At 47.1% G+C, this 18040-nt stretch overlaps 1 protein-coding gene across 10 annotated transcripts in view; it reads left to right on the forward strand.

Annotated features, from left to right (window-relative positions):
* Positions 1-17850, forward strand: part of EYA3 (EYA transcriptional coactivator and phosphatase 3) — a 42475-nt gene extending 24625 nt beyond the window's left edge. For all 10 annotated transcript variants that reach the window (XM_077189450.1, XM_054648455.2, XM_054648454.2 and 7 more), the window contains 11 exons: positions 3749-3831; positions 5556-5739; positions 6478-6617; positions 8273-8356; positions 8895-8984; positions 9393-9451; positions 10811-10968; positions 12475-12589; positions 12945-13066; positions 13287-13387; positions 14651-17850. In XM_077189450.1, coding sequence (XP_077045565.1) covers positions 3749-3831; positions 5556-5739; positions 6478-6617; positions 8273-8356; positions 8895-8984; positions 9393-9451; positions 10811-10968; positions 12475-12589; positions 12945-13066; positions 13287-13387; positions 14651-14731 — 1217 coding nt within the window. In that variant the 3' untranslated portion in view covers positions 14732-17850. The remainder of the gene's footprint in view (positions 1-3748; positions 3832-5555; positions 5740-6477; positions 6618-8272; positions 8357-8894; positions 8985-9392; positions 9452-10810; positions 10969-12474; positions 12590-12944; positions 13067-13286; positions 13388-14650) is intronic.
* The last annotated feature ends 190 nt before the right edge of the window (positions 17851-18040 follow it).

Below are 18040 nucleotides of genomic sequence, written 5' to 3' on the forward strand. Positions count from 1 at the left end.
ATTATGATGAATTTTTTTTTCTTTTGTTGACTCAGAGCTTTCACTCTTCCATGTTCTGACCATACCTCTCCTCCTGCTGCTGCACATCTGCAAGAAGAGCCTTTGTCTGTCCTCTCACTAATGTCCCTGCAGGTTCCAGCACCTCCTCTCCTGGCTGGACAGTCCCTCTCCCCTGAAATGCCCCTTGCAGGGCACATTCTCCAGATCCCTGACTGGTCTGGTGTCTCTTTAGCAGAATTTTATCTGCTGAATTTTATCAGCACTGAATTTTATCAACGTGTTTCTTGTGCTTGAGGGGCCAAACTGAATGCCACAACCAGATGTGGTCTCATGAGAGCCAACAAAAGGAGGATTATTCTTAAAATTAGCAGTGAGTGGATTTTAGTATGTCTCTCACAGAGGAAAGTCCTGTGGTATGGTACTTGCTCAGCTTGCATTATTTAGACAGTCAATGGCCCAGTGTAGTATTTATCCTTAATTTACTTTACACATTCATAACTGCATTCATAAATTAACTGCAATGAACTGATCATTTTTTGTGAGTGCACATGGGCTCCAGAAGCAGCAGGATCAGAGTTTTATTCGTTGATTGAGGGAAAACAACTTTGTGCATCTTGACACTGATAAAAGGAAAGCAATACTGGCAATACTCCCTTTTTCCAGCTTAACCCTCCTTCCCACAGCAGAATGATTTTCTGAGTCTCACAGACCAGCTGTGAGCTGCCAGGGCTCAGGATTGGTGCTACACAAGATTTCCCAGTGATGTCCCATGGGGGCAGGTGGATCCCTGGGGGTGCTGAGCAGACAGACCCATGTCAAGCCTTGTTCTGTGGAATTATAAAATCACAGACTTGTTTGGGTGGAAGGGAGCTTAAAGATGATCCCCTTCCAACCCCTCTGCCATGGCAGGGCCACCTTCCACTGTCCCAGGCTGTTCCAAGCCCTGCCCAGCCTGGCCTTGGGCACTGCCAGGGATCCAGGGGCAGCCCCAGCTGCTCTGGGCATCCTCACAGCCAAGAATTCCTTTCCAATGTCCCATCTAAGCCTGAACTCTGGCAGTGGGAAGCCATTCCCCCTTATCCTGTCACTCCATCCCTTGTCCAAAGTCCTTGTCCAGCTCTCTCTGAGCCCCTCTGGATGCTGGAAGGGGCTCTAAGGTCTCACTGCTCAACCCCAGCTGTGTCAGATTTCACACAGGAGAAGGATTTTAATCTGTGCTGCTTGGAGAATGTGTGATGTGAGAAATCTCCCTGCAGGCTGCTCTCTGAAGGTGTGCACAAGTCACCCCAAAGTGTGCAAAAGTCACTCCAATGGTGCCAATGCTGTTGCTTTTTGGAAAAACTTTTTGCAGACTTGCAGGAAATGTTTCCTTTTCCAGATTTGCTCTGTTTCCTTCTCAAGCAGCTCACCAAGGGTTCAGGTCAGTACAGGGGCTGGTGCCAGGGAGGTGTTGAAAGGCTGGACAGAGTTGTTTCAATTGTAATCCCTGGAATATCTGTCTTTTCTTGCCACTCAAATCAGCAGGGTGGGACACAGCTGTACAATGGTGCTGAGCCACTGGAGGGGAATTTCAGTGCATGGTTCTGGCTTTGGCTCTTTGAAAATGATTGAAGCAAAGCAGATTGGGATTAATAAGGTAGAGGCAGGGATGTAATGTCTGAGGATGAGGTCTGAAATGGGGGATAAAGAAGGGAAAATAGGAAAAGAGTCATGGCATCTTTAATTCAGTACTTGTGTTTGCTGGTCTTTAAACCTCAGCCCTTCAAGTCATGTTTGGCAAATCTTTGCCAAATATTTTTGCATGGTTCTGACGCATTCACAGGTAAAAGGAAGTGGCCCACAGTGCAGAAAGAATTGGTTCATCCCTGTGGTGGGAACTGTTTGAAAAAATCTGGTATGTAGCAATGTTTAGATAGAGGATTATTAAAAAGGCCTGTTGGAGGGAGACCAGAGTTAAAATAAACAATGAAGTTCATGTGAGTGAATGCCAAACCTTTTTTCTCATTTCTTAACTTCTGTCATCAATCTCAGGGGAGAAGCAGCCTGTGCAGGGCATTACAGATAAGAATCCCTTTCTGTTTCCTCTCCATGGCAGCCTTGAGAGCAGTGGTGTAACAGTTTATCTTCCAAGGAGTTGCTCTGCTCTGGCTGCAGGTTTGTTCACTTAGCAAGGTTCTTTTCTGGAGAGCTGGGCTTCACAGGGGCCTAGGAAAGCACCTTCTCTTAAGGTGATAACAGCCTTGATAGTTTCCATCATGTGGAATTAATTGGAAGGAGCTTGATTTGGGAGCTGCCCCTGGTTTTGAGCAGTTGTTTTGAGGAGTGTTTGTGACAGGTTCCTGGGCTCACACAGCTGGGCTTCAACACCTGTGCAGCTGCTGTAGGTCCTTGAGTGTCTTCACTGCCATTATTGCTGGTCAGTGCAGCCCTTTTGCCTTTTTCTAATGGTTTCTGGGGCTAATTTCTTCCCTTTGCTTCTGCTTCCACAGAGATGTCACCCTTCATGTTCCTCATCTCCTGTAAATCCTGTGTATTTCTACACAACTTTTAAGATCTGTTTCTTTTCTTAACTCTTTTGAGGTGTATTTTGGATGCATTCCTCTTTCCAGGAGGCACCAGGTAGTGTTGGTGCTTGCCATAGCACAGCATACACTTGTTAAGAGTTCATGGTGGGTCTGTTTTCCTGGGGGAGCAGGACTGAATCCTTCAGAAGTTTGAGTTCTTGGGGTGAATTTTTGTGGTGGTATTTGCAGAAAATAAGGATTTTTCCCAGAGTGATGGTAAGGTAGGGATACTGTGAATTTCTACAAGTCTATATAAGCATCTAAAAGCGATTTTTTTTTTGTTTTGTTTTATTTGTGTGCAGAGGAAAGTGGTTTAGAAAAGAAAATCGTTCTTGGTGGCATCTGGTTTTGTACATTCTGGTTTTGTTCCTGCTGATTTAATTATATGTTGTTATCCTTGTGAGTCCCAAAACCCCATGCTGGGGAGTGTTTAGTGGAGTGGCCCTGTGTCTGCAAGCCCCAAAAACTGCTGAACCACTGGTGTTCCCAAGTGCTGCTCTAGCAGCTTCTTTTGTGTTTTAGGAGAACTTAATGCAGTGACACAAAGCTTAGGAAACATCTTCAAGGTGGTGCCAACAACTACACATCCCTAAGAACTCATCCTGTGAGCTGCTGACAGATTATTTCAGAAAATCACATCCAAAAAGCTGTTCTAGACACAGGGATGCTGGGAGAGATGCTCACTTTCTCCAGAAGGAAACACTCTATTTCTACTATTTGAAACTTCTTAATGTTTCCTTAAATTTTAAATCTAATTAGACTAAAAATGCTAAGTTTGATGCATTTTTAGCAGAACTGATTTAAACACATTAATGTCCTTTTTCTTGATTTATTCTGATTCATTTTCAACTGCTACTGATTGATCATCAGAATGGGACTGTTATCTTATCAAATATGTAAAAACCTTTTTAATTCTACATCAATTGCTTAGCAACCATGGAGGGAAAAGGTTTCAGAACCACTGGAAAGGACTGTTTTTAAAGATGTACAAGCTCTTCTTTCCTTAAACCCAACTGAAATGTGACTGGTGTCAAAACACACCCCAGTCCTTTTCTGGGTGTTGGTAGCAGAGTGCTGCTGGAAGCACAAGTGCTTGCACATTTGCCTAGTAAGTATTTATTTCACAATTTGTCATTTTTTATGCTTTTCTAGAATATTTAATGCAGTCGTTCTCAATTTTACAGCATCAACTACCAATGCCAGTCCAGTCTCTACATCCTCAACTGTTGTCAATATTTCCACATCAGCAGTAGCCAGCATCTCACAGGTAAAACTTCCTTGGTAAATTTATATGCACCATCTCCTTTACCTTTGTTTAACAAGTTGATCAAAATTAACATGGAAATGTCATTTCAAATGGAGCACAGTGGTACTGGGGCTGTGGGGCTCAGTGTGTAACTCAAATCACCAAATCACTCCTGCTGTCTCTTTAACCATGATGCTTCTCCCTTGGCCTTTGCAACAAACTCACTTCATCTGTTCAGAGCTGTTGTCTCCTCTGCAAATTGTGAGGTGAGGCTTAAAACTGAGATCTCTGCAAGAGAGATGGAGGGGAAGAAACAATTCAGCTCTTTTGAGGACTAAACCTGCAGGGAGGATTGGAGCTGGGTGTTCTCTTGACACCTTTGTTCTCCCTCAGCAAGGACAGGAGAGGAGGTTGTACACAAACAAGCCCCAACCCAGTAAAGTAGGGTGTGCATTCTGATGGTGGACTAGAACAAAGTGAGAAACTCTGCAAGCTAACAAAGACCATTTCCCCTGCCTTTTTCCTCTGTGGGTGGTTGACTGCCATTCTGAGTACTTGGTTATACAGAGGAAGCCTTCAGTGTCCAGCTTTTCAGAAAGAGAATACAGGAAGTGTGGAGAATGCAATGGATGCACAAAAATCCCTCTGTGCTTATGCTATTGCTTTTTAAACATATAAGGGGAAAAAAAAGATTTTCTTTAAGTATTTCAGACCAAGGTATGTGGTGCACAAACCCAGGGAGCTCTTCAAGGGAATCAGGAGAGCACTGTGTACCAGAATAGTGTGATGTCACATTTTTTACTGTCAGCAGCAGAAGGTGAAATCCTCAAGCACAGCTCCAGGTGCTGAGCAATCTCCTAAATGAATTAAGTAGTTTTCATAGATGGATACCTTCCAGCATGCAGAATTATTGCTTGATTAAGTCAGCACATGAGTAAGGGCCATTTGTTCTGTAGTTGTGCCCTCAGCAAGGCCCAAGGTCACTTTCTGTCGCTGTCAAATGCAAGACAAAACCACACATTCCAGAGCACAGAGTGCACTGATGTCTTGGCATCCACTCAACTCCCCTGTTACTGTCACTTCATTCATTCTGAATTAATTTTTGCAGCCATTGGAAGCAGAGGAATGGCCCTGTGGTCACTGGTGTCCTCTGCAGAACCTGCCTGTGCAGGGGCCATTGGGCAGCCAGAGCTCTGAGCCCTTTTTGGGAATGTCTTCATGTGCAGAATGAAACAGCATAAAGTCAGACTGTGCTCTGCTGGGATTTGTTTTGGACAGGATATTGTGGTGGAGTTCACAGGGGTCCCAGGATGAGGGAAGAGATGGGAATCTTGACTCCATGTTTCAGAAGGCTGATTTATTATTTTATGATATGTATATTATATTAACACTATCCTAAAGGAATAGAAGAAAGGATTTCATCAGAAGGCTTGAAAGGAAAGGAATGGAATGATAATAAAATCTTGTGACTGACCAGAGAGTCCGAGACACCTGGGCTGTGATTGGTCATTAATTAGAAACAACCACATGAGACCAATCACAGATGCAGCTGTTGCATTCCACAGCAGCAGATAACCATTGGTTACATTTCATTTCTGAGGCCTCTCAGCTTCTCAGGAGAAAAGATCCTAATGAAAGGGTTTTTCATAAAATGAGTTTGTGACAGGATATTCTAATACAAAAGTCAGAGGTTCAGAGTGTTTTCTGAACGAGGTATCCTACCATCAGTAACTCTTTCCCAACAGGAATATCCCACCTACACCATCCTTGGCCAGAGCCAGTACCAGACCTGCTACCCGAGCTCAGGCTTTGGAGTGGTGCCACCAGCAGACAGCAGCACCGAGAGCCTGGCCCTGGCCACCACCACCTTCCCAGAGGAGAAACCAAATGCCCTGGTGCCAGCTCGGGCAGTGCAGAGACCTTCCTCTGGTGAGGCTGGGGCTGTGGAATCCCTCTGCTAAACAGTGCAGGATGCAGGTGTGGGGAAACGTGTCCAGAGGGTACCTGCAGCATCTTGTCATGCTGGGCCCAGTGGGACACTTGCCTTCCTTGGCAGAACCTTCCTGGTGTCACTGGTGTGCAGAGTATTATGTTGGGCCAGCCAAATTTAGGTATCAGAAACCTTTATTGCTGCCATGCCAGCACTGCTCTGTGTGCCCCAGGGAGAGGGAGCACTCTGAACACTGGCTGCAGGAGGTGATGTCCTCTGTCCCTAGGAGGGGTGTTCTTAGCAGCAGCAGAACAGGCTCCATCCCATCTCCCTGTCAGTCCTGGCCATGCTGCTTGGCCAAGGCTGTGTCTCCACCCATCATCTCCAACATCATCACTGTTACTCTTTTATTTCAACTGTCTATTAAATAAAATAGACATAGTTGAGTAATAGAGTAGCTCCAGGGTAGTGAAATGGCTGCTCTGCTCTGGCTTTGCTCTGCAGGCAGTAGCTGTTGCAATAGCTCAGTTCTGGGGGACTGATTGAGGAGACAGAGCTGTTTTGAAATGATGGGACAAAGAAATCATGGTTTATGTTGTAATCAGAGTTCAACTGCTACTGCATCCATATAGTAAAGTTACATCTTAGCTTTTGCTAAGGTGGTTTGTGGCCAGTGCTGTATTGGTGTTTGTTTTGAGACACAAGGAGATGAGAGCTGTGTGATTTCTTTCTTCTAGGAGATGCATCCACAAGTCCTTTGCTACCAAGAGCAACAGCAAGTAAAGAGTTAGATGAGCAAGCAAGAAAAAACATCCCTGGAAAGAACAGAGGGAAGAGGAAAGCAGATACCTCCTCCTCCCAGGACAGTGAACTGGAGGTAAATAGTCCCCAGCACTGGGGCTGTGGCTTTGTCTGCCTGAGCCACAAGAGCCTCCAGGCTGAAGATCCTGTACCCAGGCAGGGAGATCTTGTACCTAGACAGGGAGATCCTGTACCTAGACAGGGAGATCCTGTACCCAGACAGGGAGATCCTGTACCCAGACAGGGAAATCCTGTACCATACAGGGAGATCCTGTACCCAGACAGGGAGATCCTGTACCCAGGCAGGGAGATCCTGTACCCAGACAGGGAGATCCTGTACCTAGGCAGGGAGATCCTGTACCTAGGCAGGGAGATCCTGTACCTAGGCAGGGAGATCCTGTACCTAGACAGGGAGATCCTGTACCCAGGCAGGGAGATCCTGTACCTAGACAGGGAGATCCTGTACCCAGACAGGGAGATCCTGTACCTAGGCAGTGAGATCCTGTACCCAGACAGGGAGATCCTGTACCTAGGCAGTGAGATCCTGTACCCATACAGGGAGATCCTGTACCTAGACAGGGAGATCCTGTACCCAGACAGGGAGATCCTGTACCCAGACAGTGAGATGTACCCAGACAGTGAGATGTACCCAGACAGTGAGATGTACCTAGACAGGGAGATCCTGTACCCAGGCAGGGAGATCCTGTACCCAGACAGGGAGATCCTGTACCCAGACAGGGAGATCCTGTACCCAGACAGGGAGATCCTGTACCCAGACAGGGAGATCCTGTTCCTAATGATCTGTCCCAGCACTACCACATCCACCCAGGGAAGGAGCTTGTCTGTCTCCACTTGGAATCTCCCATGCTGCAAATTTCCCCCCTTCTTCCACAGCAATTTTCCATCTGCCTCTACTGAAAAGAATTTGTCTCTATCTCCTTTGCAGTCCCTTTCAATTGGTTGTGGTCTCCTGTTGGATATCCTTTAGTCTCCTCTTTGCTGAGAAGAGCTATCTCAGTTTCCTTAGCCTCTCCTGTGGGCTGCTGACCATCTCAGTAGCATTTTGCTGGCAACTCTCATTTCCTCACAGATCCCTGGGACCAGGGATGCAGTCTGGGGTGACCTTCCCAGTGCCAGATAGGTTGAGACAGCCCCTCCTTTCTGGCACACATGGCACACTCCTGCAGGAAAGTCACTGCTCCACAGGGTGAGGTGGCTGCTGGCTTGTCCTGGTGTCCAATTTGCCCTCCAGCTCCTTCAGCCTGGACTAGTCTGAGGGGTTTTTCCACCCCACCTGTTGGCCCAGCTCTCAAAGTCCTTCTGTACCAAAACTCTGCCATTCCTCATGGCAGCCCATTGCCTTATTTGTAACAAAGGTTTCTCTGACAAACACCAAGGGCATGCACCTGCTGCTCTCCAGATCACAGGAAGTACACTTCACCTCAGCAGGCCTCTAAAATTCATTAGCACTCCAAGCTTTACTTTCATAACTATAAAAGCAAAGAGAAGCTTTTGAAATAGTTTGACCAAACAGCCATAGCCTGAATGTGTGCTTATAAATAAACTCCACTGCAGTAAACTGAAGAGTTGAATGTGTTCAGCCTGTAAGATGACAATTGTTCATACCTGTTAGAGCATACTGCAGCTAAGCACAAAATTAAAACTTGTTCCTTTGTTGCAGTTCAGTGCCTGGAATATCTCAGCTCTAACCTCCTGTTGTTCTCTCTGCAGCGGGTGTTCCTCTGGGACCTGGATGAGACCATCATCATCTTCCATTCTCTTCTCACAGGGTCTTATGCTCAAAAATATGGCAAGGTAATGCTGTCTGTTCCATGGAAGAAAACCTATTTCTGTCATGCAGAATTAAATGTTAGTCTTTGGAGAAGGAGTAGTTTGGTTTATTTTAAACTCTCTATGGTGGTACTTTTGAGTTGTTGGCAGTTTGGAGCAGGGAAAAAACTAAATTTGGCTTTATACAGAGCTAGGACATGGACATCACCACCATGGCCCTTCTTACAGTGCAAGTCTGTCAAACTGGTTTCATCCTCACTGGGAATAACTGAGGTCCTTGCACACAGGGGAAAGAAGTGTTTTTTCTCTGCAAAAAACCACTGTAGATTTTTGAATGTTTTGTATGTGCTCACTGTGAAAATGTAACAGTCTCTCCTGTGGGGCACTAAAGTGTCTGGGTTTTTGGTTTTTTAATTGAGTTGTTTAAAATACTAGGGAAATTGCAGTTAACACCATTGAATGTAGCTGGAATTATGCCAGGTTTGATATACAGTGGAAAACTCTGCAATTTAACTGATGAGAGATTCATGACAATTCCCTCCTTCTTTTTGTGTTTTTCCAGGATCCAACTCTAGTGATTGGCTCAGGTCTGTCCATGGAGGAGATGATTTTTGAAGTTGCTGATACTCACTTGTTTTTCAATGACTTGGAGGTACCTGGCAAATGTGTTTGAAAGGCAGAACTCCACGTTATCATGTCACAATTACACTTCATTCTCTGAGGGCTCTGTGCTTCAGAGTCTCTACTGCTTGTTGTAAGCACAGCCAAATCAGGGGTCACTCTTAGCTGAGGGGAATTCTGCAGCCTTCCAGTGTCAGGAGCTCTCTCAGTTTCTGCTGGGTTTTTGCTTGAAGCTGTATAAATAGAAAGAGTGATGTCTGATCCATCCTGGATTTGCATTTCTGGACTGGTGAGCACTTGGCAGTGTGGCATGGCTTGTTGCTGTTGGGAGGTGTGAAGGGATTGGTTTCTATCACAGTTTCTTTAATCTGTAAATGTCAGTGTGTTTCTGGATTACCACAACATGACTTTATTTTTGGGGTTTTTTTGTCTTTAACAGGAGTGTGACCAGGTACACATAGAAGATGTGGCATCTGATGACAACGGCCAGGATCTAAGGTTGTACTGATGAATGCAGGAAATGTATTGCTGATGTAATCAGGTTTTGTGAAGACTTCAAATGCAGATGGGGTTCAGGGATGGAGCTCAGCATTGTGCCAGGGAATGAAACCTGGAACAGTGTTTGTTTGCTGGGGGACATTTCTTTGAAGACCTAGAGAGCATTAAGGGTTTTGAAATGATATTGTGAATTACATTGGCCACTGTTGAATGCTGCCTCTGTGCTCAGTGACAAATGAGGAATGGAGAATCAGCACTTCAGATCTCCTGATGACAGCATTAGATTAGTAACCTAATCTAATGGTTACTCTAATTAGATTAGTGGAAAAAGTCCCTGCCTATGGCAGGGGTTTAGAATGAGATGATCTTGAAGGTCCTATCCAACCTGAACCATTCTGTGATTCCATGATCTTGACCTTTGGAAGTCCCCCTGTGGTTTGCATCCCTCTGGGAGCTTATGGTGCTCACTATCAAACAGGGGGAGGAAGGTTTTTTACTGAGCTGAGCTGGCTCATGAAAAAGTCTGAGAAAGGTGTGTCAGGGAGAAAGAAATACAGGAAAAGTGGTGAAGCAGGACTTGATTTCTGCAGTTATAAACTGGTGAAGCAGCTCATCTGCTTGTGGAGCTGCAGTTGTGATGGAGGGGTATGGATGCTGTGCTTGGAAGATGTGCTGAGGATGAGGAAGGGGTCAGTGGGAAGGATGCTCTGTATGGCAGAGGAGTGAGCAACCAATGAATAAAGGAAGGTTTTGTAGTGGAAGGTGTGAAGGGAGTGGTATCAGTGCAGCAGCTGGGTGTCAGCATTCCCACAGGAGCCAGGCTCTGCTCTCCAGATGCCAGGGTGCTTGTGCAGCTCCTCTCTGAGGTGTTCTCCAGCTGCTGCCATCAGCAGCCTCACCAGAAATGCCTCAGTAGTTCTGCTGCTGTGGCACACCTAATGTGGGTGTGAGGGCCCCAAGGACAAGGGAAGAGATGAGAATCTTGACTCCATGTTTCAGAAGGCTGCTTTATTATTTTATGATATATATTATATTAAAAGAAAATGATATACTATAACTATAGTAAGAGAATAGAAGAAAGGAGACATCAGAAGGCTAGAAAAGAATGAATAATAAAAGACAAGAGAGTCTGACACAGCTGGACCATGATTGGTCATCAAGTAAAAACAACCCACATGGAACCAGTCAAAGATGCACCTGTTGGTAAGCAACCTCCAAACCACATTCCAAGCAATCAGATAATTATTGTTTCCATTTTGTTTCTGAGCCCTCTCAGCTTCTCAGGAGAAAATCCTCGCAGAGGTATTTTTCAGAAAACGTGTCAGTGACACACCTAACACATCTGCTTTCCTGGAACAGCAACTACAACTTCTCCACGGATGGGTTCAGTGGCTCGGGCAGCACTGCCAACCACAGCTCCTCGGTGGGCGTGCAGGGCGTGGACTGGATGAGGAAATTGGCCTTTCGCTACCGCAGGGTGCGCGAGATCTACAACAAATACAAAACCAACGTCGGAGGTGAGACTGAGGCCAGACTCCAGCCTTCCTCAGAGCTTTGGCTTTCCTGGTGTGGGACATGAGGAGTGAAGCATTCTCCTAGTGCTAGCTGGGATCAAATTCCCACGAGGGTACTTCCAAAACTGAGCAGTGTGCCCCAGTGCAGGCTGTGATTTATGTGGAGATAAGGATGGGCACTCAGTCCTTGTGGCAAAGGGCTTGGTGCAGATAGTTTCCCTTTGCTAATTGGGTGTGAAAGGCTGCCTGGCACTCTGCTCAGCTGTGGCCTGAATTTGCCCTGCTGCTCAGGAGCTCTCATTCATGTCTCCACAAAGTCTGCCTCTGCTCATGCCATTGTCAGGAAATACAGTGGTCACCCCTGGGCTGTCAGGCCCACAGTTTGATAGGACTTCTGTGCTCTCTCTCCACAAAGTCACTTAAATCCACAGTTTGATAGGACTTCTCTGCTCTCTCTCCACAAAGTCACTTAAAGCCTTCTAGCTTGCTTCCAACTCCAAAGCAATCATAATCATGCAAACCATAGTGAGCAAATGGAGATGAATTTTCTGTTTACTCTGAGTCTTGGCATTGCCATCCCTGGAAAAGGAACCTTGCTGGAGCAGCTCACCTGGTAGGGTGGCTTGGCCTGGTTCCTTGTGGGCTTGGGTACTCTTTGCCTACACAAAAACCTTGATAAATGGTTTTTTTGGGGACATATTTTTTAAAAACCAGGTGTTCAAAGTTACAGCTTTCAGCCTTAAAAATCTGCCAGTATAGGTCTGCAGTTCAGTGTGCTGCAGTTACCTGATTTCTTGTAGGGGGGGATCAGATCATGATTTCATATTTTGCTTATGGGAAACATGGATGCAGAGTTTTTCAGGACCTGTGGGAAGTTACATGATGAAGCAGCTGTCAGTGCAGCCTGCTGTGGGTCCCTGTGTGGCCTCAGTGTAGCAAAGGCTTCAGTGAGGGGGGCTCAAACCTCATGGATGGACATTGGAGGGATGTGCAGGCTCCATGTGCTCCTTTCTTGCTGTGTTTTCTGTCAGGAGCAGAAATGGGCTTCACTTCTGTCTGCTTTTAATTCAAAACTGGAGGCTTGAAGAAAATTTATACCTAAAAGCAATTACAAGCATGGGAATAAAATAAGGGGGGGGTAGTTAAAAAAAAAGATATATAAAAGGGCTTCAAGTGGAAAGGGTCCTTGGAAAGCAGAAAGTCAGAGAGAGACTGTAGGAGTTCCTTCCCCTGCTCTGTGGCCTTGGACCCCTGCTACTGCAAGTGCTTTGTACAAGGGAAGTGTCTTTGTTTGTATCCTGAAAAAATGCTTTGAAATAATTGCAGATAAGTCTCTGCCCAGTTGCCATGGTCAGAGTCCTGGATGGATGTCTGGGCTCATTCTTGTATTGTTTATTGCAGAGCAGGCAGTTATCTGTTGCAGGCAGTTGTGTTATTTATTGCAGAGCACTGGGGACAGCCCTCCCCGTGTCACACTTGCCAGGCAAACATGTGTTCCTCACCTTGCAGGCCTGCTTAGCCCACAGAAGAGGGAAGCTCTGCAGAGACTGAGGACTGACATAGAAGTGCTGACAGATTCCTGGCTGGAAACTGCATTAAAATCCCTGCTGCTCATCCAGTCCAGGTATGGAACCTGGAAGTGCATGTGAGGCTTTCTCAGCCCTTTCTGGCCCTGGGGTGCAGACTGTGCTGGGCACTGCCCCTGTCACACTGCTGCCAAGTGACTGAGGGCAGAAACTCACCTGTTTCTCTGCTGCAACACCTGTAATTAGCAAGTTCCCCATGCTCACCAAATGGTTTTTCTGATAGGGAATTCTGCCAGAAGTAAACAAGTAAAAATTGCAAAACTTGTCCTAAAATGCCTCCTGAAAGCAGGACAGCAAAGCACATGGCAGCTGGGGAAGCTGATCAGACTGCCTGGAGCAGTCCTGGCACCACTGCCTGTAGATGTGCTGTTAAAAGTGTTTTTCTTCTTTCAGAAAAAACTGTGAGAACATCCTGATCACAACCACCCAGCTGATGCCAGCTCTTGCCAAAGTTCTTCTGTATGGATTGGGCGAGGTGTTTCCCATTGAAAATATTTATAGTGCTACAAAAATAGGTAAGGGAGTGTGCCAAGTCTGGCATTGTGCCATCTGCTGAGGGTTAGCTGGGATCTTTACAAGGGGAAATGCCATTTCTGCAGCTGAGCTGCTCATGCTGTGATTCACTTCTGGCCTTGGGAGCTGAACTGGGTGCTACCCCTGCCCAGCAAGACAAGAAGTGTTTCTGTACTGGGAGGAAGGGAGCTATTGAGGCTCTGTTTGTCCTGTCTTTGGCAGGGAAGGAGAGCTGCTTTGAGAGGATCGTGTCACGGTTTGGGAAGAAGGTCACGTACGTGGTGATCGGAGATGGCCGTGACGAGGAGGTGGCAGCCAAGCAGGTGGGTGTGACTGCAGAGCTGGGGCAGTGCAAGGGGAGCTCCCTGCCAGCCTTTCCCTACAAGGACTCTGCTTCCAAGGCTGAACTCTTCAGGCCAGGGCAGCCAGGAGCAAAGTTTGCCTTTGATGCAAGAGATCTTCCATTGTGTTTGTGTTAAGATGGGCAGTTTTCTGGCTCCTGCATGTTTAAAGTTTCTCTTTTACTGTTGCTTAGGATTGCATATGACACTGTCCCTGTCAGCAGTGTCTTAGTGTAGCATGCTGGATGTAGCATGTTGAAAGCTTGGAGTCAGTCATCTTGTGTGGTGTTGTGAGGTCCCCAGGACGAGGTGAGAGATCAGAATTTCTCAGAAGGCTGATATATCATATCACATCATATCACATCATATCACATCACAGTTATCATGTCATATATTATGAAATTATATACTAGAACTATACTAAAGAAAGAGGAGGGATACATCAGAAGGCTTAACAAGAATGATCATGAAAGCTTGACTGATTGCTCAGAGTCTGACACAGCTGATGGTGATTGGTCATTAATTAAAAACAATTCACATGGAACCAATCAAAGATGCACCTAAATGATCTCCAGACCACATTCCCAAGCAATCAGATAATTATTGTTTTCATTCTTTTCTGAGGCCTCTCAGCTTCCCAGGAGAAAATCCTGGGTTAAGAGGATTTTTCAGAAAATACCATGGTGACAATCTTGGATGTCCCTTCCACCCTTGATGATTCTGTGGTTCTGTATGCTGATCACAGCCTGTGGCTATCAGGATATTGCAGTTTCTCAGGAGCTTGGAGGAGTCAGGGCTCAGGAACAGCAGCAGGTCAATGCAGCACCTGCCATTAGGCTGATTACAAACAAGGAGCAGAGAGATTGATCAGTTTGGACAGGCCTGGATGAGTTGTTCAGTTGTGCTCATTAGTAGTGAAGTGCAAAGATGACTGTCAGGACCTTGACTCTGCAGGCTTCACACACATGTGCCAGAGCTGTCAGCCCTGGACAGGCATTCCTGGCTGCAGCAGCAGCTCCCAGCCAAGGTTTCCATTGTGAGCAGCTGACAGTCAGTGCTGGTGCCTGTCACACACAGCTGTGCACATAAGATGGGCTCCAGATACAGATGTGCACACGGCTGAGGCCTGTCCTGAGAGTGGTGAGCTCAGAGCCACCACACTGCACAGCCCTGCAGCTCCACCCAGCCTGCTTCCAGCTCAGCTGGGAATCCCTGCATAAACCTGGCTGTCCTCTCTCCTTACAGCACAACATGCCATTCTGGAGGATCACAAATCACGCTGACCTCGTGTCCCTTCACCAAGCCCTCGAGTTGGACTTCCTGTAAGAAGCTGGAGCAAAGACGCGCCTGCAGCTCCCGCCAGCCCTCTCCATTTCTGGGGGGACAGAAATCTCACGTGTTTGGGGACTCACCTTTCAGCTTGATGAAGAAAACATACCTAATGCAAACTGTACAGTGGAATATGACAGCAGGTGTTCCTTGGGAGCAGCAGCCCTGCCAAGTCCAAGGTGTCCTGTGAAGAAGCCCTGGACTCAGCAGAGCTCGAGCTTGTCTGCAGAAGGGACTTACAGAGCCAGCTGAATGCCTCTGGCCTCCAGAGGGAGGGGCCATCAAACAGCAGATTTATGTGTAAGAGCCTTCTTCTTTCTATTCAGCTTAGTTGTAGAACCCAAGTAAACACAAAAATTTATTTTTATAGGAAAACGCTGATGGCAGAGCTTAAACCTCCCTTGTTTTGCAAAGCCGAAGAGCTATGGGTTTTTTTTTCATAGGAAATATTAATGAAAATGTCAAAAATACCTCTATTGCTGTAAAATGTGTCCTCTCTCCTTCCCTGGGTGTTCAAAACAGTTAATTTATTACAATGTCCTTATGTTATTTCCTCAGTGTGGGATTACTGGAAAATATAAAGGTAAGGGAATGCTTCTGGAATATGTGGTTCCTTGTAGAGGCAAGTATTGGTGTTCTGAATTGATCCCAGTGGCTTCTAGTCCATGTGTGCAGAAGCCCTTTTAGCCAGCAGGAGATCACTGGATTTCAGCCTTTGGACTGTAGATCCCACAGATTTTCCATGCAAAGAAAAATGAAATTGCCTGTGAACATCAGCTACAGCAGACTGGTGCAGACTGCTCAGATGTGAACTGAGTCCTCACCTGGACTAGGAATAATCTAATTCCTAAATCCTCATGAATGTTGCAGAGAAGACTCTGGCTATGGTATAACCTTCACCTCTGTGTTCCTGATCCTATTTGTAAGTTCCTTTTAGTAGAATCAGATTCAATTTTCTTATATTCTTTGCATTAGCCTAACTACATAGTGACAAACAAATGCCTTGTTAAGAGGGACTTAATTTTCTAAGACACTGTGACTTGGCAGCATGGAGCACTTGGGAGGGATGGTGATGCTGGTTTTTCTGCAACTGTCTCAGAACAGAGGCTGGAGTCAGTGACCTGCAGCTGCCCTGGCCAGAACAGCCAGCAAGGACTGGGGCTGGCACAGGGGCTGCTTTTGTGCCAACTCAGGCTGTGTTTGGGGGTCTCCCCCATGTACCCTGATGGCACCAGATCAGCCCTGAGGACAGGAGTGTGCTGTGCCCAGAACCTGCTGCTGCTCCTGCAGAGCCAGACCTGTGACCCCACCAGATCATGGTCATCAGCCCCACATCAGCCACTGGCAGACTGGGCTGAAAGTCTGGCACTGCAGGGAGGACACTGACCCCTTTGCTGTGCCCTTACAGGCAGGGTGTGTTTGCTGCATTCCTTTCATGGCTTTAATTACTGAGGGTTCATTTCCATCAGTGCAGGGGGAGCTGCTGGGCCAGCTCTGCACAGACTCTGCTGTGCCCTGGGAGCATCCTGGGCCAGCTCCAGTGACCAAGGGGCAGAAGGTGCCTAGAGCCAGGAGTTTGGATACCTCGTGCTCAGGGACTGCACCTGGGAGCTTTATTTCACATGGTACCAGCTCCACTTTCCCTTTGGGTTTGTTTTTGGGTTTTTTAGATTAATTAAATTGGAATCAAAGGCGATTCTCTTTCTCCAGGGTGGTCACTGGAGTCAGGAGTGATCTGCTTTCCATTCAGCTCCTGGCCAGGTGTTGGCATCCCAGGTGGATACTGGGTCTGTGTATTTCCCCAGGAGCTCTGCAGCAGGAACATGTTGTCTGTGTGGGAGCTGCTCATCCATGAGCAAAGTCTGAGGAGTCTGCTGTGGGTGTCACTGGGCAGCTCAGCAGAGGGTGAGGAACAAACAGGGAACCCAGGGAGCAAACAGGCTGTGCTGGGAGTGCTCAGCAGTGGGTTGGGAAAGGGGAGCAGCACCCAGGGGTGTTCTCTGTCTGCACCTGTTCAAGGCAGCTGAGGCAGCTCCAGCTCCCCTACTGCTGGGCCCATAGAGTCCAGTTCCTCTGGGCCCCTGGGAAGTGCCAGAGCTGTGGTGAGGAGCAGCTGCCAGGGCTGGAAATGTCACCAGAGGATCAGGACTCAGTCACAGAAGAGTGTGTGCTGATGCTGAACATCCCTCAGCCCATCCAAAGGTCTCCTGTAAGCAGAGCTGTCCCAGCCTGTGCAGCAGCCTGTTGGCAGCATATCTCATACTCCAGCTGGCTGAATTTGGGATTAAAACCTGTGCCTTAACCTCCCACCACCGGCAGGGCCGAGCAGCCCACGAGCTTTGCTCCCGTGGGAAGCAGAGCTGTGCTGGAGAGGGGCTGGGTTTCCCCAGGCACTGGCAGCAGGTGCTGCACCTGCAGGCCTGAGCTGCCTGGCAGCTGGCTGTGCTTTGTGTTTGTTTACTTCAAATGTTTTAAGGAAATTTTAAGATGTTGGTAAAATTTTAGCCGAGCGTGGAACTCGCAGCCACTGACATTTCATACTGGTATTTATATGATGTTTCCTTGAATGTATGTAAAGTACTTTTATAACAGGAGGTTGATGGTACATTTCTGTGTTTGTTAATAAAGGGGTGACCTGGCTATTTTATTTTTTCTTCTACTGGCTGAATTTAAGCCTTTTCCTGTCTCTTTTGAGGCAAGAACAGCATCTCTGTCCAAGCATTGATTTTCTCCTGTCTCTGTCACCAGTTCAGCTACAGTCAGGTCAGGGGTAATGGGAGAGCAAACCTGAACACCTGAAGGACAGTCAGCCTGCAGGCCCAGAGCACCTGAGCTTACCTGGGTGCTGCTGGCTTCCCCTTCAGCTTCAACACAGCCACAGAGGCTTTAAAAACCACCTGATCCACTAATAGTTGTTGCCTCCAACAGCCCTTGGGGAGATTCTGTGCTGGCACTGGTGGGAAGCAGCAGGACCCCTGGAGCCCACAGCACCTCTGTTGCTCTGCTATGAGGGGTGATCTCAGGTGCTGCTGGCTGTGGGGCCTTTGCCTGTTCATGGTCTGTAATGGGAACTGTCCTGTGAACTGGAAAAAGTAATAAAGTCTTTATTTTCTATAGTCACTGCTTCAGCCTGTTCTCTGCCCCTGTGACAGCTCAAAGCAGGCCTGGCAGCACCAGGAGCATTTGGGGTGCCACAGGTCACAGTGCAGCCACCAGAGCCCCCATGATCCTGGGGAATCCTGGGGAGCCAGTGGGGCAGGGACCTGCTCCTGGGCCCTGCTGAGGTGTTTTCCTGCTGAATGTTTT

The sequence above is a fragment of the Agelaius phoeniceus genome, chromosome 22 (genome assembly GCF_051311805.1).
Source record: "Agelaius phoeniceus isolate bAgePho1 chromosome 22, bAgePho1.hap1, whole genome shotgun sequence".
In the NCBI taxonomy this organism is placed as follows: Eukaryota; Metazoa; Chordata; class Aves; order Passeriformes; family Icteridae; genus Agelaius; species Agelaius phoeniceus.